General features: G+C 37.8%; 1 protein-coding gene across 1 annotated transcript in view; it reads left to right on the top strand.

Annotated features, from left to right (window-relative positions):
- The window catches only part of LOC127028610 (ADP-ribosylation factor-like protein 15), a 248064-nt gene extending 227556 nt beyond the window's left edge, over positions 1-20508 (top strand). The window contains exon 5 of the mRNA XM_050914331.1: positions 20356-20508. Coding sequence (XP_050770288.1) covers positions 20356-20508 — 153 coding nt within the window. The remainder of the gene's footprint in view (positions 1-20355) is intronic.
- Positions 20509-27722: the final 7214 nt, after the last annotated feature.

The following is a 27722-nucleotide window of genomic DNA, read 5'->3' as shown; positions in this document are numbered from 1 at the left end:
CCTACAGCGTTCACCTTTGTCCAAGAGTCATGTGGACAATTCTACTGGTACAGTGAAATTTGAATAGCAAATGAAGCAGACTGAGCTCATGGCTAGTGAACGCAAGGAAAATTTGCCCCCCTTGCTCCAGCTGGCCAGTCAAAGCAAAGAAGGTGATCCTTTACCCCCTGGAGTCTGGAGTAAACTTTTTCCTGTTTGACTGCTGCAGATATGCCAAATTCTCATTCTTCATCCTAGCTACAGCTGGATATTTGGTTGTTACTATGAGCCAAAGGTGGGCTGGCAGCTACCCAAGTGAAAGCTCTACCCTGCACATGTATTTTAGACAAGTTCAGTCAAAAGTTTGCTATGACTTTGACTTTGACCTTAGGAAGGAAGTGACAGGGCTTTCTGGGAAAGCTTGATGAAGAAGCTGGGCATAACTGTACAGCTGCAATACAGCAATACTCTGCATACAATTTAATTATCATAATCTGTAGCAACAACCCCCAAGAAAGTGCATTTTTTTGTTTGAAAGTTAACGTCAAAAAACCAGTTTCTTCATCACCGGAACGGAACAAAGCAGACTTTCCGAAACTCAGAATATAATGGAATTATTAAAAAATTAATTGCCACACAATTATGTGTGGGGTACTTTTGCAGTATAGACAACTCTGAAAAGTGGAGCACTCCTAAAGGTGAAGAAGAGGAGTCACAGTAGCACTGTCAAGCATCTCAGCTATGTAGGGATGTATGGCAAGTTTCAAAAGCACAGGTGTTGTTCAGGTGCCAAGGTCCTGTTGCAGGTTGGCAGTAATTAGCAGCTGGCCTAACTGCTTACTTGCCATTAAAATCTATGCCTTTGTTGTTAATTCTAAATAGGGTCAATAAAAGCAGGGCTGTGTCAGATCAGCTGATCACTGTAGTCCCGAGAACGTTGTTTTGGTCTGTCAGACCATGGTCTGCTCTTAGCAGTAGAGTCCTTAATGAACTGCAACTTTGTGAATATCATGGGAAAGTGCTGCTGTCCTGACTCCTGCCCCTCTGCTAACTTGCAAGTCAGTCCTAGGGAACAACCAATTCTTAGTTTTCCAAAAGGACTGATTTCTTGTCTACAGTTCTATAGTTTCAAAAAAAATTGTATTTGTACTGGTCTAATGGATTTGTTAAATTGTCTCAATTTCATGGATTTGTAATAGCAAACATGCTCTAATACATTTTTAATTAGTTGATGAAAATTAAATGATCAATTTGAGATTATCTTTTGCGATACAGATGAAACTAGGACCGGAATAATCAAACATTAATTATTGAAGAAGATTTTACTGAGAAGCCTTCTGCTGAGCATGTTATACTGCAGATGTGTGATAGGGAAAATAAAACTTCCCTTTCTGTTACTTCAACTCCAAAACAGGTAAACTGTACCTAAATCACTTGCCATATAGTCCCTAAGCATAAGCTGCAGGTGAGCTTTCCAAAACAAGTTCCATCTTTCTCCTGTGAACTGTGTTTTTTAGAATTGGAGGAAACCTCCTTATCAACATTGAATTAACACACAGATGCAAAATGCTTGTTCCATATATTTTTTTCTGTGGTCCTGCTTTAAGGAGCAGGTACATTTTAATTGCCTTACTTGTGTACAGAAACACAGTAGTTCAAGATTTATTTAATATACATCTGACATTACAGTGCTATAAAATTGAGTAGTTTATAGTGGGTGGTAGTCTCTTTTATGGTGCAAGATTGGTCACAAACCCCCTTTTATTGCAAATGCTGACAACAGATTTTAGTTTTGGGTTTACCACCTTGTTGATTCCCTTTGCTTTCACTTCAACTTTCCTGCTGTTGGTAGTTGGCTGTCAGTGCAGCTCTACATTGTTGTTGGTTTTCAAAATCATCTGAGGAAAGAGTGTGTTTTGCTTCATTTGGACGTGAGGAATCATAGTACACATACATTGGCAAGGGATTCAAGAAGTTAGAGTCTAAATGTCAAATATGAAGATTTTCTCCTGAGCAGAAAATCACCTGCTGTCCAGTAGGACAGCCACATAAAAAGCATTAAAGTATGAGCAATCTGGCTAAACCATTGACAGAGAATTTAAAGTGTTTTCTGAACCGAAAACTGTTGTACTGGATAGTCAGAGAGCTGAGCCATCCCCAGGTGGACTTGGAAGCATCCAACCCAAATATGAAAAGGAGAGTTAGCTTCCAAAATAAATTATTAGGAGTAGACATTTGTAGTAGACAAAGCCAAATATGTTTTCCCTCTTCTGCTTTTATATCAACAGATGATAGAAGTTACTTAGTTTATACTGAAAATGTTGGAATGTGATAGTCGAGCAGAGTTGTCATACCTGTGTTATGTTTTCCTGGTTGTCTAGACATTCCAGCTTCCATTCATTCCTGCAGATCTGAATCCATCACCTGTGCTTAATACTTATGTCTGTTGAAAAAAGTAAATACTCCTCCAAATGGTGTGTCATGTACATGCTCTTCTAACTTCAAACAGGCCTTTAATTCTCTTGGGTTATGTGAAGTATGTTGGTGTCAAGATAGAAAGATTACTTTCAAGGAACCAGGTGTTCATTCTCTGAGATTTTTTTAAATAGACCTACCCATACATCTCCTGCTGTTTTCAGCTACATCAGAGTGAGGAAGTGTGTATTTGTGACTATGGTACTGCAAGCTTTTCAAACATATCTGTGAAAGATGCTATCCAATTTGCTGTAATGATTGTCCATTTATATTTCCTTCTTTGTTGCAATATGGCTTGCAACAGCTAACTCAATTCCTTCTCTTGAAAATGAATCTTATTCCATCTTCAAAAAGATAAATTTATTCTTTGTACTTGAAATGCTGTTACCACAGTTCACTCCTCTTTTCCATACCTCAGTCATCTGTCATCTTTCCAAAGCTTCAAAACTCTCAAGAGAGTACAGTGCACGTTAGATGTGAGAAGAGTGCTGTCTCAGTAAGATTGACCTGATCAGGAAAGTTCCCTTCTTCTTTTCTTCTTCTCCCCTTTCACCTGAAATGACTCCTTCAGGAAACATCCAATCCTTCTGTAGCTCAGTGGATCAAAGTGCTGTATTGTTGGATCTTAATCACATATGAATGGCTCCAGAAGGGATCAGAGGCCAAAAACAGTGCCAGCATCCATAAAGAAAACCTGTAAACCTCTATTTGGTCACTCAGTGAACCATGTCACTCTAGGCTTGACCTCCACTTCTTTGCACAAACTTCCTTCTGCAGGAAGGTGGCCTAGATCACGGTCCTAAAATATATTGATGCTAGTAATTGTACGGAAAGGGTTTTGTTTTTTTTTTTTCTTCTGTTTGATGTCCCTCTACTAATTTTTCTCCTCACAGTTTCCTGCTTCTGAATATCCTCAGCTTTAAGTACAAACCAGGATTCAAAATGTTCCAGATTTATCTGTATCAGATACAGGCATGGTCTATATCACTGCGGTATCACAGTGTCTTGCAATCTGTAGTGTTTTTAAAAGAATAATAAAATAAAAAAACCCCACAAACTGCTGTTAGATGGGAGAGGTGTTGTTGCCCTCTTCTCTCCCCTCTGGTTTTGGAAGGGTGGCTGTTGTGAGGTTAGTATCGTGCGGCCAAGCCCAGTGCACTATGGAGAGGTCTGAACAGTAGCTGTTTCTACCAATAGAAATAGCCTTAAAATATGTTTGAATGGGCAATGAGTAATTAAATTAAATAGTACTATTCCCTCACAAAGAATACTTATAAGAAGGAATATAAAAGCTTCTTGAATTGTGCCTGTTCCAAACAATGTTATTATTTCCAGCAGACAACTCCTGTTTTACTCTCTCTCCCTTCTCCTCACTTTTCCATGCAGTCAATCATTCACTAGTATATATTGTTCAGTTAGCACAGGTGTGTGATTACAAATGAACTTGAGTCTAACTTGCAGTGGTAAAAATGTACTATGCACAAGTATGTGCCAATATCGAAGTATAAGACCATAGATGGTTTTTTCTTTCTATAAAATGGGTTTCTGTTGCACTGGATGTGTATGTATCTCCACTGATTGGGACTGATGATGATAGGTAGATGAACTGTTCATGAAAAAAAATTACTTGACCAAGTGTTTTTACTTCTTTATAGCCCATCAAGATGTTGGGAGTGCTTAATGAGGTGAAACAGTATTAGATATGACATTAACAAGACATATGTCTGTATTTCTCCTCTTGCTTCAGTTAGACATTTTTGTGCAGCCATTTTAATGATAATGTCACTTTTCCTTTTCATATGATACATATTGAGATGTTCTTCTTGCCTCTAGACTAACGTGTAGTTGATGTCTCCAGTATAGCTAAAGTGCAATCCTGTATCTTTCTTACACTGTTGTATCATGCGTGAGTAAATTCCATAACTGATAATAAACTTACTCCAAACTGATAATAAACTTGTCATCTCTGAATGTTAGTGAAAAGAAGATAGAGAATGAGAAGTTGCGTGTCATCCAGGATATTTGTGCACAAACACAAGTGTTGTTGTTTATTGAGTTATCTGTCTATCTGTCTGTTACTGCCATGTTTTAAAATGTCATTCAGTGAAGAAGGAAAACCAAACGACTTAACTGATCAGTCATATACTGTGAATAATGAAAAGCAAATAATTGAACTGTTCATGTTTACCCTTTAGGTTAGAAAATTCATTGTGCAAAGTAAATGACTGAGTGTGTTCACAGTAATAAGGATTGGTTTCTATGTGACCTGAGAGTGTACAGGCTATATTAGCAGAACAATATATTTTCAAAAATAATTTCATTGGCTTTTTATTTTCATATACTCTATCCATAAATACAGACAAGGCTAAAAGGGAAGGAACTTAGTGTTTTAACTAATACTTCTGGTAAAATTCATAACATTTGCATATGTTAACCTTTAATACAAAATGGAATATACAAATCCTACTAGAAACATTATGGTGTTGCATGTGTTTTGTATAAAATAAGCAGAACTGCTCTCTCCCCTCCCCCAAGAATAGCTGAAGATCCAATCAGACCACCAGCCAGTGGATTTTTTTTTATAGGATCCAGTAGTACTTGTTTGTCCTGTATTTGTCTTTAATCTAAACCCAGTTGATTGCATTTATACCTTTTTACTGATAGCTGCTGTTGATGCATTTTAACTCTTATCAAGGGAACAAATGAATCATTTTTTGTTTCCTGAGACAAATGTTCACCTTGATTTTCTGAGCATTGTCCACTTTTCAGTATACTCTGCTTTAAGCACCCTCAAGTCCATTTGCAGATTTGTGCTTTCTAGTTGGCAAACATCAAGCCGATACACTACCAGCTGGGCTGGAATTTTTTTCTTTTAATATGATGTCATTTCTGCTGTGATGGATAAGACATCTTTAGAAGCAGGATGTTTTATTGCTTGTAAGTCATCTAAAGCCATTTTATGTGGTTGATCTCTTCACACCTCTCTCTACTTCCTCTCTCCAATTCCTGCTGCACTGCCTGTGGTCTGACTGACATGATGATGACACTGTCCTTTCTATTAATCTATCTACAACTGGGCTTATAAAACAGCATGGCTGGTGGCACTCTTTACTGGATGTTGAGTAAACTGCTGTACAACGTGCAAATGCTTCTTTATTCAAAGTCTGAGAATGTGATTCTTCTCCAAAACAGTTTTGCAGTAGGCAGCATAGTATCTTTTCCAGCTTTTCTGGACCAATATATAAAACATTTTATTTGCTGTATTGATTTAAAAAAAAAAAAACAAACTACTGTTAGTGCTTCATCTTGTAATGAGGTCATTTCTTTTTTGAGAGGAAAATTAGAAATGTTCCATTAGCAAGATTTCAAATTTTAACTATTACCACGTAGTCTTTTTTTGGTTTAAGTCACTAAAGCATCTGTGAATTATTAGCAACGTACCATTAGTACACTGATTCATTATAAACCAATAGTAACATTTTCCAGTTATGGAAGCAAACATAAAACATTACTTTGCAAAATCTAATCTGTTTAGTAACTGTATTGGGTTTGCGTGGCAAGGTTTTGGTAGCAGGGGGGCTACAGGGGTGGCTTCTGTGAGAAGCTGCTAGAAGCTTCCCCTATGTCCGATAGAGACAATGCCAGCGGGTTCCAAGATGGACCCGCCGCTGGCCAAGGCTGAGCCCATCAGCGACGGTGGTAGCGCCTCTGGGATAACATATTTAAGAAAGGCAAAAGAAGTTACAGGGGAGTAGCAGTTGCAGCCAGAGAGAGGAGTGAGAATATGTGAGAGGAACAACTCTGCAGACACCAAGGTCAGGGAAGAAGGAGGGGGAGGAGGTGCTCCAGGCGCCGGAGCAGAGATTCCCCTGCAGCCCGTGGTGAAGACCATGGTGAGGCAGGCTGTCCCCCTGCAGCCCATGGAGGTCCACAGTGGAGCAGATATCCACCTGCAGCCCGTGGAGGACCCCACGCCGGAGCAGGTGGATGTGCCCGAAGGAGGCTGTGACCCCGTGGGAAGCCCGCGCTGGAGCAGGCTCCTGGCAGGAGCTGCGGACCCGTGGCCCCGTGGAGAGAGGAGCCCACGCTGAAGCAGGTTTGCTGGCAGGACTTGTGACCCTGCGGGGGACCCACGCTGGAGCAGTCTGTTCCTGAAGGACTGCACCCCATGGAAAGGACCCATGCTGGAGCAGTTTGTGAAGAACTGCAGCCTGTGGGAAGGACCCACGTTGGAGAAGTTTGTGAAGGACTGTCTCCCGTGGGAGGGACCCCACGCTGGAGCAGGGGAAGAGTGTGAGGAGTCCCCCCCTGAGGAGGAAGGAGCGGCAGAAACAACGTGTGATGAACTGACCCAAACCCCCATTCCCCGTCCCCCTGCGCCACTCGGGGGGGAGGAGGAGGTATAGAGAATCAGGAGTAAAGTTAAGCCCAGGAAGAAGGGAGGGGTGGGGGAAGGTGTTTTAAGATTTGGGTTTTTTTCTCATTATCCTGCTCTGATTTGACTAGCAATAAATTAAACTAATTTTTCCCCAAGTCAAGTCTGTTTTGCCTGTGACGGTAACTGGTGAGTGATCTCCCTGTCCTTATCTCGACCCATGAGCCTTTTGTTTTATTTTGTCTCCCCTGTCCAGCTGAGGAGGGGGAGTGATAGAGCGGCTTTGGTGGGCACCTGACATCCAGCCAGGGTCAACCCACCACAGTAACCCTGGCTTGGTCTATCTGCCTGTATTTATAGGACCATGCTAAACATTTAGATCTAAAATGCTATTGAACATATTTTTAGCTGTGGGGTTTTTTTATATATTCAACTCCATGACCTCCTTGCAATGGTTTATTCTTTTTCTTTGAAATCTGGATCACTGTAAAGTTGAAAACCGAGTCCCTGAGCTGGAGATTGAGGAATATTCAGTAGTCTGTTGCTAGTTATCCCCTTCTCATGCCACCCACTGCCTAAAAGGCATAACAAAATTGTAATACTAAATCTAACTGGAAGTGTCAGGTGTAAAACCACAATATAGTGCTACTTTCAGACTGTAGAAAAATAGCAACTCAGATTTATTTTGGGTGTTATAGCTGAAGATGTTCTATCAATTGTTTTATTGTCTTTGTGCTACTTTGGAGCTGCACAGGCTGTGGTGAAATAACACTAGATCCTATACCATACATCTTGGCATAGAAATGGCAGAATAGTTTAATCGTATCAAACCTTTCAATTACTGCCCTACAAATGACTATTTGTTCTTGATGAGTTTCTCATTCAAGTAACCCTCAACCTCATAAAATACTAGACTCATACTGAAACCTATGCTTTATAATGCCAGAATTTTTTCGCATTTTCAGTTTACACAGTTAACTTCTATCAAGTTTAAAAATAATGCTTTAAAAGAATCAATTTCATGGTGAATGCATCTAGTCAAACAAGACATTTAAACAACATCTTACTCGTGTGTAGTAGACCGTTTTACAAGTAACTGGGAGTTTTACAAGCCTGTGTTTCAGACGGGATAATTGGTTATTTCTTATATGTGAGTTTGGGACTTAAATTCATTAACTTCAATATACAGAACTTTTCCTGGCCTGGTACTTAGTTAAGGTCTTTTTAGCTGTAGTCATATTTAATAGTTCATTATTAAGAAGTGGTAAAATGGTGCAAATTTCGAGTACATTCTCAAAAAGCTAGTGATACACTATAACCTTTTAGTTTGCCACTAGTGGTCAGCAAACTTATCATACGGTGATTTCTAATGTAAAGAAAACTCAATTAGTAATTGCAAATGTGCAGAATTGAGATTTATCTTGAGCACCGAACCCCAAAATTTAAAGAGGTGATTATACCTTCATTAGACCACAATTTTAAATAAGTAGGTTATTCTGTAAGGTGAGTGGAGATGAGAGTGCTTAGAAAAATCTGTTTCACGAAGATATTTTAGTCAACTGGTATTAATCTTCTCATCTGCTTAAAAAGTTAATGTCATCTATGTATTTGTGTCGTGGTTTAACCCCAGTCAGCAACTAAGCACCACACAGCTGCTCCCTCACTCCCCCTCCCCCCCCCCCTGCTCCCAGTGGGATGGGGAGGAGAATCGGGAAAGAAGGTAGAACTCGTGGGTTGAGATAAGAACAGTTTAATAACTAAAGTAAAATATAGTACTAACAATAGTAATAATGAAATATAATAATAGTAGTAATAATAGCAATGAAAAGGAGTATAACAAAAAAAAGGAGGGGGGGGAAGGAAAAAAACCCCAGTGATGCACAATGCAATTGCTCACCACCTGCTGACCGATGCCAGAGCTGCGATCCGCGCCTCCCGGCCAACTCCCCCCTGTTTATATACTGGGCATGACGTTCCATGGTATGGAATACCCCTTTGGCTAGTTCAGGTCAGCTGCCCCGGCCATGCTCCCTCCCAGCTTCTTGCACACCTGCTTGCTGGCAGAGCATGGGAGACTGAAAAGTCCTTGGCTTAAGATAAGCGCTACTTAGCAACAACTAAAACATCAGAGTGTTTTCAACATCATTCTCACACTAAATCCAAAACCCAGCACTGTACCAGCTACTAAGAAGAGAGTTAACTCTGTCCCAGCCGAAACCAGGACAATTTGCTATATACGATTTCCTTTCCGGTGAGAATCTTACCCAAGGTGTAACACTAGGACCTGTTGGTAAAACTGCAAGTCAGATTCAGAGGTAGAGGGAAGAAGCTGCCTGTTAGCCTGCAGAACCCGGGTTTCCCTTTCTGCTGGAATCACTTGACAAATGCCTGCTTTTGTTTTTCATTGATATAATTGTGAGAATTGGGGCATCACCATGACACAATCTTCCTGCCTTCTGGTGCTTTTTTTTTTTTTCAGTGACGCTGTAAAGGCACTCCACAGTCTAGGCGTACAAGGGCAATCCTTAATTCACTTAATCACAGGAGCAATAGCTTTATTACAGATCATGTTTTAAGCATCTTCAATATTATTATCAGTAGCTCTCCTTCAAGGAGACCGTAAGTTTTATAGATGCTGGCTGGCTGTCCTATAATTTGGGCATTCTTTGGAGAGGAGTGTGGTTTCTTTGGGTATGGGGATTTTTTATGTGAAGGTTGATATCCTGAGATATCAGTGTGTTCTTTCTTTTTTTATGTGTATGCAACTCTTGATCTACTGCCTATTATTTCATCTTTTCCTTGAAGTGTGGGTCAGGATAATGTAGGGCAAGTGATATCTTGGTGCGGTGAGTGAAGAATATTCATTACTCTTTTGCTTGTCCCTTCCCATGGGACCTTTTTACTAAAAGACTTCTCAAACAGGTAGAACTCCCTACTACAACTTATGGTAATGGAAGGAATAATGCTGGAGCTTGGAAAAAGAGAGATTCTAGCCTATTACCTTTAAGTCAAAAGAACCATACAGTTCTTCAACATCTCATTGTGTTCACCCATCTTCTCGAAATCCTTCTGGTCATCCCTGGCTTTTCCAGCATCATCACTGCAAACTTCTGCAGTAGTTCACTGCCATTGCCTCCCAACACTGGAAATAGCTCAGTTACCTGGTTAAAAACATCCTCTCTCAGTGTAAAGTGCTCCCTTTTTGCCTTATCTATGATTCTTCATGCATTTCCTAACATTTTAGAGGTAGTGGTAAATTGGTTGTGCACATGGGTGTTCTCTATATCCCTGTGTACAGGACTGTGTCTGACTTGAGCTGTGTAATTTTACTCTGTTTCCTTGTGCTTTATGAAGGAATCTGGAAGCTGTGAGGGGCCTTACTCAAGCAAGGTCTTATTCAGAGAGCATGAAAGGGTTCTGCCATATTTCTAGGTGGAGAATTATTTAATATCAAGAAATTGAGATGAGCCTGGAGCTGCCTGGAATACCTGGTTTAGAGTGGTGGCTTGCTGTGAGTTTGGAAGCATTGATGCTTCCAGAGGCCTGGACCTAGAAAACCCAAAGCACAGATTTGCCTCCACTAACTGGAGGGCTAGGAGGAAATCCTCAGAAACAGCTCCCATAGAAGTCCCTGGCATTGGAGGACTGGGGGGTCACAGAGCCCATGGTGTCCTGGGAGTCAGGAACTGAAGCTGGCGGTGCCAGGGTCTCTGGGAGCACTTTTTGCTTCAGAAATATCATTGTCATGGTTTAACCCCAGCCAGCAACTAAGCACCACGCAGCCGCTCCCCCCTCCCCCCTCCCAGTGGGATGGGGAGGAGAATCGGGAAAAAAAGTAAAATTCATGAGTTGAGATAAGAGCAGTTTAATAACTAAAGTAAAATAAAATATAATGCTAACAATAATAATAATATAATAATAATAATTGTAAAGAAAAGGAATATAACAAAAAAAAAGAAGAGGGAAAAAAAAGGAAGAAAAAAAGCAGTGATGCACTGTCGTGGTTTAACCCCAGTCAGCAACTAAGCACCACGCAGCCGCTTCCCCCTCCCCCTCCCAGTGGGGTGAGGAGGAGGAAAGGGAAAAAAAAGTAAAACTTGTGGGTTGAGATAAGAACAGTTTAATAACTAAAGTAAAATATAATACTAACAATAGTAATAATGAAATATAATAATAATAATAATAGTAATGAAAAGGAATATAATAAAAAAAGGAAGGGGGGGGAAGAAAAAAAAAAAACCAGTGATGCACAATGCAATTGCTCACCACCCGCTGACTGATGCCCAGTTAGTTCCTGAGCCATGATCTGCCCCTCCCGGCCAACTCCCCCCAGTTTATATACTGGGCATGACGTTCCATGGTATGGAATACCCCTTTGGCTAGTTCGGGTCAGCTGCCCCGGCTATGCTCCCTCCCAGCTTCTTGCACACCTGCTTGCTGGCAGAGCATGGGAAACTGAAAAGTCCTTGGCTTAAGATAAGCGCTACTTAGCAACAACTAAAACCTCAGCGTGTTATCAACATCATTCTCACACTAAATCCAAAACCCAGCACTGTACCAGCTACTAAGAAGAAAATTAACTCTATCCCAGCCAAAACCAGGACAATCGTATATTAGCTTTTTCCAAAATGGATTTATTTCACAGTTTCTGCTTTCGAACCAGAAATGGTTAATTGCAGCTAGTTATGGGCTTCCATTGCCTCTGCGCAGACTCTGCATAATGAATACTCCCATCAGCAGAGGACCTGAAGGGAGGTTGAAACCATCCTACATTTATACACTCTGCTCTGTACCTGATACAGAACAAGTGGAATAGGCACGACTGCTGTCTGATCTTCTGTGCATGAGAGCACACATCTCGGAGAACCACAGCTACTGCTGAATAAATGGCTTTTCTTTTGTGTTAATACTGGCTTGGAACGGTTTCACCAGTGAAAATGTGGGGAACCAACCACAAAGCCCTTAGAAATCCTGTTCTTCGCTGTTGATACAATACATGTCCATACAGTGTTTTGGTGCTTTGCGGACATGGGCACGGTATACAGATGTTATTTTTTCAAGTACTAGATTTATATACATGTTCAGGCAAACACAGATGAATCATCACATATGCACCTCTCCAGAAAATACTGTTTAACTGTTATCTGAACAGAAAACATGCCGTTTGTAGAAGGGATGTCATAATAAGGATTGATCTTTGGACTTCTCATTATTCTAAAGGTTATTTTGACATTCAACAGGTAAACTTGGGGGGGGGGGTAAAACTCAGCGCTTGTGTACCTGTGTCTCAGGTTTTGTTATTAGTTGAAGCCACAATCTGTATTTAAAGCTAGCATGTTTTGCTGCTGAAATCAGTATACTCTGTTGTTAGTATTGTATTCTGAAGTAAACCATGAATATCTGCAGTCTATTTAAAAAAAAAAAAGCTATGAAAACTCTGAAAGGCTCTGAAAGATATCTGCTTAAAGGTCTTGAGTGTTGAATTTCTACTAGTTCGTATTCCTTAAGTTATTTAACTGAAGATGTAACAAAAAAACAAACCTGAGAGAGAAGGTAGAGAGGAGATGAGTGGTGGTATAGTAAAAGCTTTTAATAGGTTTCTTGTAAAATTATCTTTGGATACGCGCCTTTTTTTTTAACATATTTGGGCAATGATAGCAATTTAAGCAAATTATCCTAAGTTTAAATTGATCTTAAATTCAATTAGTTATTTTAGGATATCTTAAGATCACATTTGGATATGCTAAGAATAAACTTGTATAGAAAATTGTCCTTATATGCAGTAAATTGGCATTTTTGTGTCTATGTAGTATGTGGAAAAAAAATGTGATTTTTAGATGTCCTCCAAATATCTGACTTTAACCAGGGCTAATTTTCAGCATTACTCTTTAAGATTTTATATTCTAACACTTTAACTGTAAGTATGTAGCTGTCAGACAGTATCTGTTGAAACCCAAAGTACTTTGGAAAACACAATGGGTAAGAGAGGAAGCAATAGGAGCAGTAACTTAAAGGGTTAGTTGTGGGGTGAAAATGTACAGTCCAATACAGAGAAATTACAGGTTAATACTGCATTTGAAAATCTGTTATCTGATTTCCACTTCTCTCCTGATTAATTCTTTGGAATAAATTAAAAAATTAAAGCTGTAGATATTGAAGGAAAATGTTTTTTTACTGCGCTTTCATTGCATGTTTTTTTGTACAATGCCTCCTTCTCTGTTCTCATTGTTTCACTCATCACTCAAGAAGGGATGCTCACTTTGGGGGTTGGATACTGTGAGCCCCTGCCTTGGTTGTCCAGCCCAGCACTGGTTCTATGAATCTTCATTTGGAATTCTGGTTTTCTCTATATAGATATGCTGCGGCCGTTCTCATGTTATCTGTGTGTCTTCCAGTTGTAGGAAAAGCACATGCTTATATAAACAGAATATGCTGGGTGAATGAGACATGGAAGGCAAAGTATAGGTGTATGTTTTTGGCAGTTACCTGATTCTTACTCTTTCTTTTGAACAAATTAACAGAATGTAACCAAAGAAATCCAATATGCTGTAGTACATTGTTGCATGGTAAAGACTTGCATGAAAAGAACTGATAGATGCTAGTAGTGCCTCAAAGTCTATCTTTGCTTTCATCCACATACATGCAAATCTCAGTAGTATATTTGCACCCTCAGCAGTTTTCTGTCCTCATTCTCATCAGTCTTATTTGTTCCACACCCATCATTACATGACTGTACGTATCCGTATAAAAAATACTTATCCATTTAAAAAATCTTCCACTCTCTCCATCCTGATAGATTACGCAATATTTTATATTTTACAGTAAGCACCTCTCTATTCTTCTTCCAGCTCTCTAGCTCACTCCCCTTTTTCTTGTCTCACACTTGCATTTGACAGTACTGCATGCTGTCTGTTTGGAACGGCGTGTCTGTGCTGATTTGCCAGGCATCCTATTTCTTCATTCAGAACAGTTAGGAATCTTCTTTAAAATACATTTCTTTCAGCAGTCACTTGCAATCTGAAAAGGGTAGTGTCTTGTGGCCACTGGAGATAGCATCTGTTCCACAAACCACTGTGTAAATGATTTTGTGGAATATGTGTATAAGTGACTGTATTCCTCTTTGTAAAGACTTACGAGCCAAAAATATCAGCCAGGTCTATTATAAAGCTAAGTACAAAACTCAGTTGGAAGTGTTTCAGATAATCTTTTGTAAAAAGCAAAATTTAAAAAAAAAAAATTGGAAAGCTGTACAAACTAGAAATACTAATTTGTAAAGCATTCACCACTACCTGTGAGGAGTTGTACATAAAGGCTTCTGATGGTTTTGAAATCTTGTCTGGAGAAATTGCTTACCCTACCATCACACAGAAATACTGAAGAAGACAGTCTTGGGTTTTCTTTTGGTTTTACTTCAGCAGGTCATACTTTAAAACCTCCCAAAAAGCAGCTCAGTTACATAATTCTGATTATCATAATATGTATTTAATTGATTCATTGCAAATTTTTAACATTACACATATAGACTTTGGATTCAGTAGCACATAAAAGTCAGCTGGCAATAAATATTTAACTTCAAAGAACTAGAATTTAAGAGCATTTCGATGGTTGATAGTGTTGTTTAACCTCAAACTAGTGTTCCTGGGAATAGCCCTGTGCATAGGTTGCTGCGGAGGTCTGCTCCAGACCACAGCATATCACCATCCCTTCCCATCAGCTGAGGCACTTCCATTCCCCTCCCTGTTGCATAAAAGGTATTCCATATGGAGTCAATAAATATGAGGTATAGGTGTTTTAGGAGGAGTGCTTACTAGACATAGGTGCATTACAGGGATCCCTCTAGACATGGATGAGATCACTGTTATGAAGAAGCATACGAGCAGGCATATGTGAAGTATCGACAGTGGTGATTTAAGCAATGGGTTCCACTCTATGGTTAGTAGGTCAACATTTGTGGTTTCTATTTAATTTGCCAGAATTTCCTTTCTTTTGTTTTCTGATTTCCTTTTTTAGACATGACTTCTTTTACCTCTAATACCATCTTTTTCCTTATTACAACTGTTGAAAGCTTTTTTTTTTCTTTTAAACTCTTCTGTAGCAATATAAATATACTCTGAGCCTCTAATTATGGTATTTTTTTTCTATGCCACCTGCAAGCATTTTACCTTTTTAGCTGCACAGTTAATTTTCTTTAAGTTATTCATTTTATGTAGTTTCCCTTTTTAAAACTTAATGCTATGTGATGGACTTTTGCCTTTTTCTCTTCTCCAAAGATATTGAATTTGTGCATGCTTTGGTCACTGTTACAGGCAGCTCTTCTGTTGTTCATGGACTTGGCAATCAAAATTGCCTTTCTCTTCTGGGTCTTCTAAACCGTTGCTCCAAAAGGCAGATTTTTATGGTGTCCAAAAATGTAATCTCAGCATCACAGCTCAATGAAACATTTGCAATATGAATATGGGGAACCCCAATCTCCTGTTATTACTGCATTTCTTGTCCATGCAGATTTGAGATAAATGAATGAACCATTTCTTGTGGTTAATATATGTATTCAGCAAATTAGGTAATTTTAGTTTAATTCATACCTCCACCAGTCACCCTCTTGCAGTAGTACTTGCTTAATCCTGTAAATGTCTTCTTTGAAAAATTCAGATTAGTGAGAACACTGACATGGCTGTGCAGCTTTTGATTAGATATAATATACACGTGTTATTACAGGTTTTTTTATTCCCAGCAAAATTGTTCAGTAAAACAGCAATGGATGAAAAAATATTTTATCCATTAAATTCTCTAAATACAAACTGGTAATATAAGTGACTGCCTGCATTTTGTATTTGTTTACAACAGATTAATCAGAGTGGGTTGGAAGCCTTTTTGTGTTGATGAAATTCGGTATTAAAATTTTGAATTAAAATGAAAAATAATACTTTCAAGCAGATTTTTTTCATGTTGAGTAATAGATAGAAATGACTCTGTATTCATATATTACAGTATGTTTTCCTATATGTCTTATGCTCATGTGTGTTGTGAACTGGCTAGATGAGGTTCAGTAATAGAACATATAAAAGCTTTCAGCAGGGCCTGGTTACTCAGCTGAAGTAGATTGATTTGGTAACATCAGTTCCATGCTGCTATGCTAATTTACACCAGCTGAGGTTCTGGGCACCAATCCTTTTATTGTGTCTTGACTTTTCTAGCGTGTAGGTTGAGTAACATTTGATAACCATATGCTTAGTGTATTGTGCCAGTAGAATAGGACTTAGAAGGTGGAGTGTGGGAAGAGTGGGAATAATTGCAAATGTGTATTGTTAGATTTTATTGACTTCAGAATGTGGTATAAATACAATGTCAGCTTCTCTGTAAAACAAGGCCCCCATGTGGAGTCAAAACATAGTGAGAACCTGTAAAATAGTAGTAAAGAAGTCTTAAAATTATGTGGATTTAATTGTTTGTATTTTCTTCTAAGGTTATATCTTAAAAATTTAGCAATCCCAAAGTAAACACTTAAAAATGCAAAGCCAGTATGTAAATGCACGTCTAATGTGTCAGACATCTGAAGCATGTTTGAGTCTTTATGTTTTGCTTTGGCATCCATGAACAGGCAGAAAGCTTTTTACCATTTATGTGAGGGGAAGACAAAAGAGCTCCTCTTAGGAACTCACTCCTCTTGTACTAGTGCAGCTGAAGGGAGCTGTAAAATAGTTACTGCTGATTATGCAAGAACTACCTAGGCGAGTATTCAGAGAATTTCAGCTTCCTTCGGACATTTTCGGTGATTAGTGTGTATCCTCGTAGGAAATCTGGTAGGGAACAAGTGTGAACGATGGCCATCGGGGCAGAAAGCAACTAGAGAAACGAAAGGAAAGCGGATGGAGAGCTGAGAGTATTCCAGTGGAAAACTCAACTGTATAAACAGTGTTGGGCATCTGATTGTGTCGGTCTATTTTTGTGTAGTTTTTTTATCTCTTACATGTAAAAAAGGGTTCCTTTTTAAGTCTGAAAACACTTACTTGTTTTTAGAACTGAATGACATCTTCTGAGTTAAAGGGGGGAGAAGTTATAGTAAATTGGAAAATATTTGTGTCTTCAAACTTCTTTCTGGAACTTTCAAAGTAGTAGAGCCCGCTTGCAAAGCTCTGGGGTTTAGTAAACTCCATTGTAGTGTGAAGTTTAAATGAGGAAATATAGTAACATACCGCACGGTGTCCCTTGGGTTGTGGAAGATCACTTCTGTGCTACTTCTGGTTTAGTTATTTATTATTTGTAAGCTGATTAGTGTTATTCTTCTATTTGGATTAGAGACAAGTCATCTAGCAAATCTTTTTTCTCTGTAGGTATGAACAAAATAGCTGTTACTTATGTGAATACAAGCAGTTGTGCTTTCATGCCATTATCAAAACTTCCCATTTCAAAAGCCACTGCCTAACAATCACTAATTTCAGCATTCACTTAGGGCCTATTAATGCAGATACTCTGAACTGTTCCTTAGGTGTGGAAAATGATGACAGCACGTTGCTGATTTTGTTACATTTTGATTAAACACCGAGAAATAGTAAAAAATAAATTTTAATCAATGTTGGACATTGAAATAAATAATTTCTCTGCAAAATTTGGTTTACTAAATCAATTGATGCTGTTTTACTGCTGAAATAGAAATTTAGATATTTAATGCTTTAAAACCCAAGTACTCTCCTTACTATGTAATGACCTTTTCCTAATAATTTCTTCATATGGTATAGCCTTAATTCAAGAGGCTATGTAAATAAGATTGTGGACAGACTTCAGTGAGCTCAAGGGGCTGATGGCAATAGTCTTCCAGTAGAGGGGGTGTGGTGGAAATCCTCTGGGTTGTGGGTCTGAAACATCTCAAATTACTCAGCCATATTTGTCAGCTTAACACCAGCAGGCTGCTCCATCAGCTAGCTGCACTGACACCTTGCTTTGTTATGTTTCTGAGCAGCTTTTACTTCCACCCCTTATTTAGCAGTCAAGGAGGCTGTTGCTGAAACAGGCAAGAGAGCTTTCTTACCCTGCTTCTCCAATACTATGATCAGTGCCATTAATTCAATATATTAACTGTTATGGAAATTACGCATGCCAGCCACCATAACAGGGTTCGACTCTAGGTTTCCGCTGAATCAATAAACCGAAAGGAGATTCTTCTATAAAGTCCTTTTTATTAATAGTGCTACAGCTCGAGCTGGGTGCCTCCGAAGAGGGACCTCGAACAAAGAAATCCCTAGGCAATTATACCCTTACAATCTAAATTCCTCACCCCTCATGCGACAGTTCGGACCAGTAGTAATATTAGGGTCTAGGGTCTTCCCATTCTTCATTGGGTCCTTTCATTGTCTCTAGGCAGGCCATTTCTTTTCTTATCTCTAAGGTTGCAGCTTCTGTTAATGAATGTAGCTTCCTTATCTTCTGGCTTGAACCGGCTCTGGGGCCTTCTTTTACTTGACTAGGTAAAAGTTCAACATATCTAGGTGAAAGTTCACAGCTTGCAGCCTAAGGCTTCAGCAAATTTAGCTACTAATGCTAAGCAAGTTAAGCTAAGCGAGTTCTATATAGGTAGTATACCAAATCACACAACATAATGGGGGTAAATTCAATTTGGTGTCACTTCAGCTGCAGGAGACGTTACAGCATATCCCTTATAAAGATTAGTATTTAGGTTCTGATCACATATAACCATGCTAACATATCAGATACTAATATGGCACTGAGATAGCAATGCTAAAAAGTAAGTATGCTAATATTAAAATACTGGTTGTTGAAGTCCCGTTTATTTCAACTTGTGTGTTTTCTGAAATTTGTTTGAGGGGAAGTGAATGTCAAGTACCGCGCTTCATTTTCAAATGTTTGCAGGTTGTTATTGATACAATTCTGCTTTGTTGGAAATATAGATTTTAAAAGGTTTCACCTGTATCTTAGCTGCAGGAAGCAGAAGTTCCCATCTCAAAACCACCATTTTTTTTCTGATATTTGAGCTCTGCTCAAAATTCCTTTCTAAAAAATAAGAAACCCTTCATGACGCATTGTCACAGTTGAATTCTGATTTATGTGAGTTGATGCAACTACAGTTGGTTTCTTCTATTAGAATACATTATTAGATAAACAAAACTGTTGTATAGACACTATAAGAGCTGCATAGAGATGTTGCAGCTTGTTTGGGCTTTGGAAGCCCTTTTTTTTTTTTTTTCTCCCCTGCACATGGAGCCTTGCACAGTGTGACTCCAGTTGCCTGTCTAGGGCCTCTACTGCCTACCACAATACGAGTAACTGTTCCTGTTGTTTTGCATATTTGTGGCTCAGTCTGTGATAAAAGAAAATTAAGAATATTTGGCAATAATTACAAGGAACAAAATGTGCAAGCTAAGTCAGTACTAAATATTTCTGTTGGTATGTTGACAATAGCAAGTATTGATGGATATAATTTTGGATGTAAAAACTAAATGTCTGTTTTGACAAGTCAAACATGAGTAGACTTTTGGATCAAATACTATCGGATCAAATACTATCAAAGACTAACATTTTTATGAAAATGTTAATCTGTGGACCAAAATAACCTGCAAACTGCTGTCTTCTCCTGAGAGGCATTAATAGGATCAAAAATATGTTTTTATATTGTACTTGCTATTTTGAGAAGTGATTGGAGTATACTACTAAATGAAAATCTTTTCTTTCTCAATCTTTCTGTGGGTCTGCGTTTCTGCCTTGACAGTTGGTGTAATTAGCATCAGTGACAATTGGTCTTTCCAAGAAACTGCATCTTCCTTGGTTATTTTGTCAAAGGCTTATAATAACCTTAAAACTTGCAATTCTATATTGCATCATATTCTTATGCCTCCTTGCTGCATGGTTGCTGCAGAAATAAAAATGGAATTAGTTTAATTAAAAGGCTTCCTTCTTTATAGGCATTATTAGGTATTGTTAATAAGCAGCTGAAGTCTGCTAGAACATGCTGGATTTTGAACAAAGACCATCATAGAAAACCATCATGTCTCACATATAGTACTTATTACTATTCTAATCACATTAGTGTGCTAGTCTTCTATGTTTAATTTAAAAAACAAAATTAATTTAAGAAACAAATTCTGCATCTTAAGTGTTTACCAATAAGAGTATGGTGAAACATACAGCTTTAACATTAAAGTACAAACGTAACCTAAAATTTCTTAGTTACTTTTGCTGGTTTGGCTATGTTTTTGAACACTTGCTTCATGTGCTTTGCTCTTTGCCTTAAGTTCATATAATTCTTCCCCAGACCTCCCATGCTGTTAAATGTATGGGTAGAATGGTAGCTTCCAAGCAGGTCACTCACCCCTAAAGAAAACACTTTCAGGTCACATCGTATAACCTGTATTATAAGAACAGCTGTAGGCAAGATTCTAAAAATTAGTATCCTGATCTTTTACATGTTGTTTTTTGATGTTTTGGGTGGTGCTTTTTTTTTTTTTTTTAGATGAGAGAGACAGTGTGTTGTCATTATAATATTAATACATTGGTGTCTTTTTTTTTCTTAATAGATCAAAAAATATTTTGAACTTGAGCCACTTGCACGTGGAAAGCGCTGGATTCTTAAACCCTGCTCCTTGGATGATATGGAGGCAGTAAAAGACAGCTTCTCCCTTCTTATAAACTTGTTAGAAGAGAGAGACTTTGAACCTTCAAGAATGTGAAACACAAGAGAGAAGAGGGGTTCTCCAGGCATCACTGTACCTGCTCATTCTGCTCACAGCTTAATTATGGTGTGGTATTAAGACTGTGCTGTGATATGTTGTTCATATACAGTTAGTGCAGAATGGCCTTTTGTTAAAATAAATATTCTGTGAATCGGGTACACAACTATTTCCAGTAAAGTTGTCTACACTACTGAAATAGGGAGTTCTTCTTGGTTTACCACTAGTTCTGCACACTACATGTTGCTTTCTTGCGTTACCATCATCCTTGATAGGAAATTTTGCACGCACAAAAATAACATAGTCTGCAAAGGAGGAATTCTACCTGATACCTTGTTTTTTAAAAAATAACTAATGTCTTAAGGATTTGTGAGACTAATTTGTATTAGCTTGTTTACTGACCCCGCAGTCTGGAAAGCACAGCCACTGAGAACCTTAATAGGATACCTTAAAGGCAAGGAGCTTCATGTTAATGCAAAGGTTAGTCTGAAGTTTTACTAAATGAAAACACAGTTGACATGTTAGTTGATTCCTCTTCTAAAGTCACTGCATAACCTTGTCAAAGGCAGAACCGTTATTTTGCTGGAATTTTCCTGAAAGGGAAATTAGCACACAGATGTGTGCAGGTAACATTATTTGTGAAGAATAGGTGACATAAGCAGGTGGTCTAAGTAACAATATTTTTAGAAAATACACAAAAATTGGATAAAGTAATAATTTCCATTGAAAGTAGTTTTCCATAAGAGAAGCAAAGCAAATATCTGTTAATTCAGCTGTGGAGGCTTTATTACTAGTTAGAAGTGTGACTGATATTAAATAAGGATTGCCTCCTGTATCACTCACTCATAGAGTACTACTGTTATTGTAACAGTGCCAAGGCATCTATACCATAATTAAGGGCCTTCCAGTGTTCGTACTATAAGTTTCTCTTTTCAAGGGATTATAACTTGTTCTTTCAAACTTCCTCTGGGCTAAATGTTACAAAGACAAAAACGTATTCATTGGAAACAACATTTGTAATACATTTGGAAAAATCCCATTTGGTTCCAGTAACACAGTGCATATTTCCTCTTTCCAAGTTTTCTGCATTGTAGGTTTGCAGTTTTTTGGCTGCCTTTTGTTGAGTTTTAAAACCTTATAAACCAATTTTGTCCATTAAAGAAACATGCCAGGTCACTGGTTCACCATTAAGTCAGTCACAACAGGATATGTGCAGATCAGTCACTGGACTGGTGCACACCTTGAGTGTTGTGCCTTGTGCATTCAGCTACCCTCATGCATGAGTGTCTGCAAACACAAACTGTAGTGATGTGTCAGTGGTTCCTCATCAATTCTGCTTGTATTTTGAAACTTGTAACTCCTTTTTCAGGGCTTTAAGCAACATATCTTTCCACTCTGAGCATTTATTTTTTAAGTTTAAAGTTTATTGTAGTTTCTCACTAGTTTATTTGAGAATAAGAAAATAGAAAGGATCAGCTTTTAAAGGCTTATAAAAGCCATTTCTCTATTACTTGCAATTGTACTCTTTGTTAAACAAAATGTTTTTATAAGGTTTTTTTGTTTACTTTTCAATTTCCACAGATTGGAAAACTGGTAAGCTCCTTGTTTAATTTTGTGATAGAATAGGCAGAAAGCCTGAAGGGCATCTCTTCTTGCTTTTTCTTCTCTTTCCTGCCAGGTCAATCACCTCACTCCTCATACTCTTGGAAATACCCAAGAACTGGAACTGTTCATTTTAAAATACAGAGAGGAGCCCTATGTTGGTTCCAGTTCTTTCTGCACAGTTTAGATGGGACCCAGCTGCCCATCAGTTTCTCTTGTATGGGTTGAGGAGGCTCCTTTCCCTGGATTTAAAGAGGAACTGGATCTGATTTACAGTTCCAAACTCTCTCTCTTAGCTGACATGAGCTTAAAGGTTACAGAGTCCCTAGATTTCCACAAGGTCCCTGGATTTCTGTCCTGTTTAGGGACAATGACAAATAAGAAGTGGTGGGGAGGAGTGAGAGAATTATTTCCCAGAGAAGGCAGGCAGTTTGGGGAGGTAAAAAGGCATTCAGAGCTTTTACTGCTTTTTCATTGAGCATTAGTTAGAAGATGAGAGAGAAATTTTTTTCACTGTTTTTCCCCTTCTTTCCCATATGTTATGGACCAAAAGGTACAACAAGTGAAAATAAGCCCAACTGTATTGCATTCTTGGAACTGTACTTACTTGTACCATCAGTGAGTCTGGTCCAAAGACTTTAGAGTTTCTGAGTTATATTTTGGTCATGACTTCCCAACTATGCACTGTTGGAAGGTGCTACATGACTAACATACAAAAGCCCAACTAGTCAATGAGAATATGGCTTTGGCATACACCAATGTCCACTTAGATTAGGACCTTTTGATGCTTAATGCTTTTTCTTTAGGAAAATGCCAACTGCACAGGAGCAGTGATTTTTTTTTTCCAAAATGATTTTGAATATGCTTTTTCTTACTAATATAGTGATCGTTCCTCACCACAGGTTGAAACAATACCTCATAGCTGCTTAAGGCTAAGACCAATGCTTAACTTTACTTTGAATGTAGTTCTGTGGTTTTGTGTTGCAGATGGACTTAATGGATGTGTACCTTTTTAATGTCTATAAACACCTTCACTTTTTTATGGAGGGATTAAAAATGTTCATAGCAGCTCATGTCACACTTCCTTGTCTAAATGTTCTTGAATGTTCTGGCTATGGTAGAATATGTAAGCACCATGCAGTTTTTATTCAGACGACCAATCTCAATTGCGTCTTTTTTTTTCTTTTTCTTTTTTTAAAAACTTTTCACATGTGTTCATCATTTAGATGAAATAAACTTGGGCACCAGGCTCTACTTTATATGCAAGTTCATTAAGGAGTGAACATTGTCTTTTTAAAAAAGATATTGTGCTTTAATGTTCTTTAGACATTTGTTAAATTACTGTGTGTGTATGTGCCCACATTGGGCTGCTTCTCAGACCTGTGGCTGTCTATGGTGTCGCAGCCGTCAGAATGAAAACATTATCAATCAGTATCCAACAACAGCTGGTTTTGACAAGCTTCTGTCTGCTGCCTAATGCTTTACAACTTGTCAATAAGACTTCTTTGTCTACCCACTCTGAGCTGGTAATCTTACTGCTTCCATGTTGTGTCCTGTACTTGTACTTCTAGCATTTGTATGGAAAAAAGTTAAATCTTAGTGGGTTTTTATATTCTTTCTTGCTGTATAATGCTCCATGTGTATCTTAGCTTGCCTCTTCAAATGCGCTATACAAAAATCTGTGATGTATTATTTCAGTTAACTTCTTGCATTTCATTATATTTATAGAAGTTGCAGATTTTTGTACCATATTAGTTAATACAGTTGCCTTTTTGTAATGGCAATTAATTTATATTACAAAAGTTTGTATCTTTACTGTAGTTGAAAGTATTAGTTAACTGCCATATTATCTTGACTTTATACTAAAAATACGGTGTCTATACACAGAAGTTGACCCATTCAAGTAGACAACTGCTGACATGAGGAACTTGTACTGTTTGTGATTTATACATGATTTCTACTATCAAAAAAAAAAAAGGAAAGAAAAGAAACACTGTGTAGACTTGAGTTGCTAAGTTTGGATTTCTTGAGTAGTAGCCAGTTTGGGAGCATGGCATATTATCTTGATTTGGAATCTTCAAAATAAATTATTTACTCCTAGATGAAAACAAATATTACTGTATAAGCATTGCTAAATTATACATAGCTACACATTTACATATATATATAAAAAATAGAAACTTCAAAAAATTGGCTGATTTATTTCCACAGCAAGATGTTGTTACTCCAGAAATATATCTGAAAGATATTGCAGGTTTATTGCTGGAACAGAGGTTGGAATAATCTTTATACAATTATTCCATAATGTTAAACTGGGGGACATGTTTATATGACTAGAAATTATTTTTAAATGAAGTGACACAGCAAAGTACATATACCAAAAAAATGCTACAGAAGTTGAGCAAAGGAAAATACTATGAGAAAAATAAAAGCTTGCTGAGACAACTTAATGTCATCCTATCAAACACTTTGAGTAGAAGAGATGCTCACAACGCAAGTTGTAACAGCTGATGGAAGTACAGCACTGCTGAGCTGGACTGGAGTTGCTGATTCAGCTCCTGAGGTATGCTTTTTTCATTTTATTATTTTTAAAGCTGCCTCTTACCGAGACTGAGATGAAAATGAAAGATTTGTAAACTCAGAATATTTTCTTCATTCTTTTGTTTCATATAAATAGGAACTGAAAATCTGCTAATCATGCCTCATTTGATAGCTCTTGAAAGAATTTTCATTAGTCCTTTGACCTAATAGTTCAAACAAATAAAAACATCTGTTTGTGTCAGCTGTAGGGTTAGTCATCCAGGGCCTAGGTTAACACGAGGATGAGAGACAGTCCCATATCCTGTGTGAAAACAAAAACCATACCCTTTTCAGTATCTGCAGTTGAAAAGGACCCCTGAAATCATGTAGGGCTGCTGAATTCTGTTAGGTGAAGAGACTGAAAAAGATCATTACCCTTCTCAATCCTCAGCCCTCACAGGTGAACTGACTAACTTCATTGTGTGGGTTGGACTGAAGATCAGGTCTAATTTAACTAGTTATGAGACATTTATGCTTAATACTAGCTGCTTATAATATATTTTAGCTTTTATCACATCTATATTTAGAGAAGCCAAAGTATGCTGTATATATTGCTTGTTCATTCACCAGATTTCATAGGAAAATGTAATATGTGGTATTCTGGTGGGTTTTGATGGAATATATTCAGGACAGCCTCGTTTGTGGAGTGTATGTTTGTGCATCAAGCATGTTGAGCACTTCCATTTATGATGTCTTAAATATGCCTTCATTTTTGAATCACTGAAACTGTCTAGAAAAGGCAGATGTTCAAATGTGGTGCTAACAGTAGTCTGTGCAACTCCAGTTTTCTATGGCAATAAGGTGGGGAGAACAGAAGGGACAGATTTTAATCATCTGGTTGTCAGGTTTACAGTAAACCCAACAAAAGTGTTTAGCAAAAGGTCCTGTGCTGGTTTGGGATAATTATGGAAAATTGAGAATTGAGAGCGTGAAGAGGAGGGATAACAGATAATCCATGCCCAGCCATACTGCTTTTATGGGAATGGAGGGACTCATTGCCTGAAAATAGCCTGGTTTTGGTAAGGAGCATATTTGTAATAAAAAGCTATTATATAGTTAATTTCTAAGCACAGAAACATTTCCTCTCATATGAAAAATCTATATCTATATTTGAGAACCTGCCCACATGCTAATAAGAGCCATGAATTGTAGCTTTCTGTTATGCTTGTGTGCAATATAAGGAAAGCATTTCACAATTAATTTTCTCAATTCTCACTATTAGATTGTGAGCTAAAACTGACAAAAAAATAAAACCAGCAATCACAGCACTTTTTTTACCTGTCACCTTGAAATAGTGAAATGCTGTTGTTCATTTTTATCACTATGCCATGTAACTATAATTTATTGCATTTCAGTGTGCATTGGAAAGTATTTGCATGTATTAAGTAAAACAAGACAAAAATAAATCCTTTTGTGGTTTGGCAACTTTCATGTATGAAGAACTGCCCTCTTTCTAAGGAGACATTTACCGTTGGAGTACAGAAGTCTCATATTATAGCTTTTTTATCAATTACCACTAACTGAAATGTTAAATCATGGAAATCCCAAACAAAAGATCTGGTACTGTTTAAATGCTGTGAATATCTTGCATAGTCCCAAAGACAGTGTGGAGGAGAGAGCAAAATCATGACTTGCATATACATGTTTTGAAACCAAACCAAGTTTAATGGTCAATCACACAGCAAAGTACTTGATATTTTAACAATGTGACAGTCTTGGATTTGGAAGGTTGATAGATTTTTCAGGATCAAAAGGGCATTTCGTAAAAAGTTTAATTTTATGGTAGGTTACATTTTGGGCCTGTCAACTTTGACACAGTCCCTTTAAAGCAGCAATTCCTGCTGTGCGTTAAGGTTGGCACTTTAAAAATTTCTTTTATAGAAATTAATCCATTCTGCATTCTGTTAGCATATGCTAAAATAGCATTTCCTTTCCTGTGTCACCTTATCTCATTTACTTGAAAGCACATACCCATTTTCCACTAATGCACATCTTGCTATTTTTTTGAAACAAAAGCTTCATGTACATCTCATAGCAGGCTTTGTGTGCTACCATGTTTAATAGCATATCCTCAGAGAAGGTTATGCCCCCAAATTACAAGTAGATTCCATTTTTTTTAACTTCTACATAGTGTTATTGTATACCTTTCAAAGACCACGTTTCTGCCAGTATCAAAATTATGTATTTTTAATGCTTGTAACAACAAATGTCTATTAGCAAAACTATATCAGAATTATTTTATTATAGCATTCCCATGCATGATGTCTTTGTAAGATGTAGAGATTCAAGATGTGAATGGGATTGTACCATTTAAAATTAACACTGATTAAACTGCAGTATCTGGGAAATTGCTTTTTTTAACAGTGGAATGAACAATGCAATCTCATCATTGCCTCAATATTTACCTTGCTACAGAGAAAGAAATGAGCACTCATTGTCAATAATGTAAATTATAACAGCCTTAGTCCATCTTTACTAAATTGCTTGCTTTGCCAATGAGATAGTTGTAATCCTTGCTGGTTTACACATGTGTCAGTTAAAGTTGAAAGCCTTCCTTCAAGTATCTGAAACTAAGGTTAATTAAAAAAAAAAAAAAAAGCTAATTGCCTTTTCTAAAAATATTTTTGTACATGATTTGCAGGAGTGTGACTGATGCAGAAAGTTCACTGTTTACCTTTAAAATATAGAGCATGACCTTTTGGTTACAGTAAATACAGTACTGCAAGTCTGGTAAAGTCATCACATATACTAAAGGTATTGAGACCATTTACCTCACATTCCTCCCTATTGGCTTCCACAATTAACATGATCCACAGCTGAAAAAATAATTTTAGTTGTCAGTGATAAATGGGGTGCAACTGTCAATCACTGAAGTCTACAGTATTCTTTTAAAAAGATATTGCAAATGTTTGCCCAAAGATAGCAGTATGTTGCTGAAATTTTGTTCCTCTGGGTTCCCTCATTTCATTCACATGGCAAGCTGTCTTTAGTGCTCACTTTCAGACTAAAGAGCTTTTTTTTTGCATTTTTTT

The sequence above is a fragment of the Gymnogyps californianus genome, unplaced genomic scaffold (assembly GCF_018139145.2).
Source record: "Gymnogyps californianus isolate 813 unplaced genomic scaffold, ASM1813914v2 HiC_scaffold_36, whole genome shotgun sequence".
NCBI lineage: Eukaryota > Metazoa > Chordata > Aves > Accipitriformes > Cathartidae > Gymnogyps > Gymnogyps californianus.
This window is presented reverse-complemented; position numbering and strand designations above follow the sequence as displayed.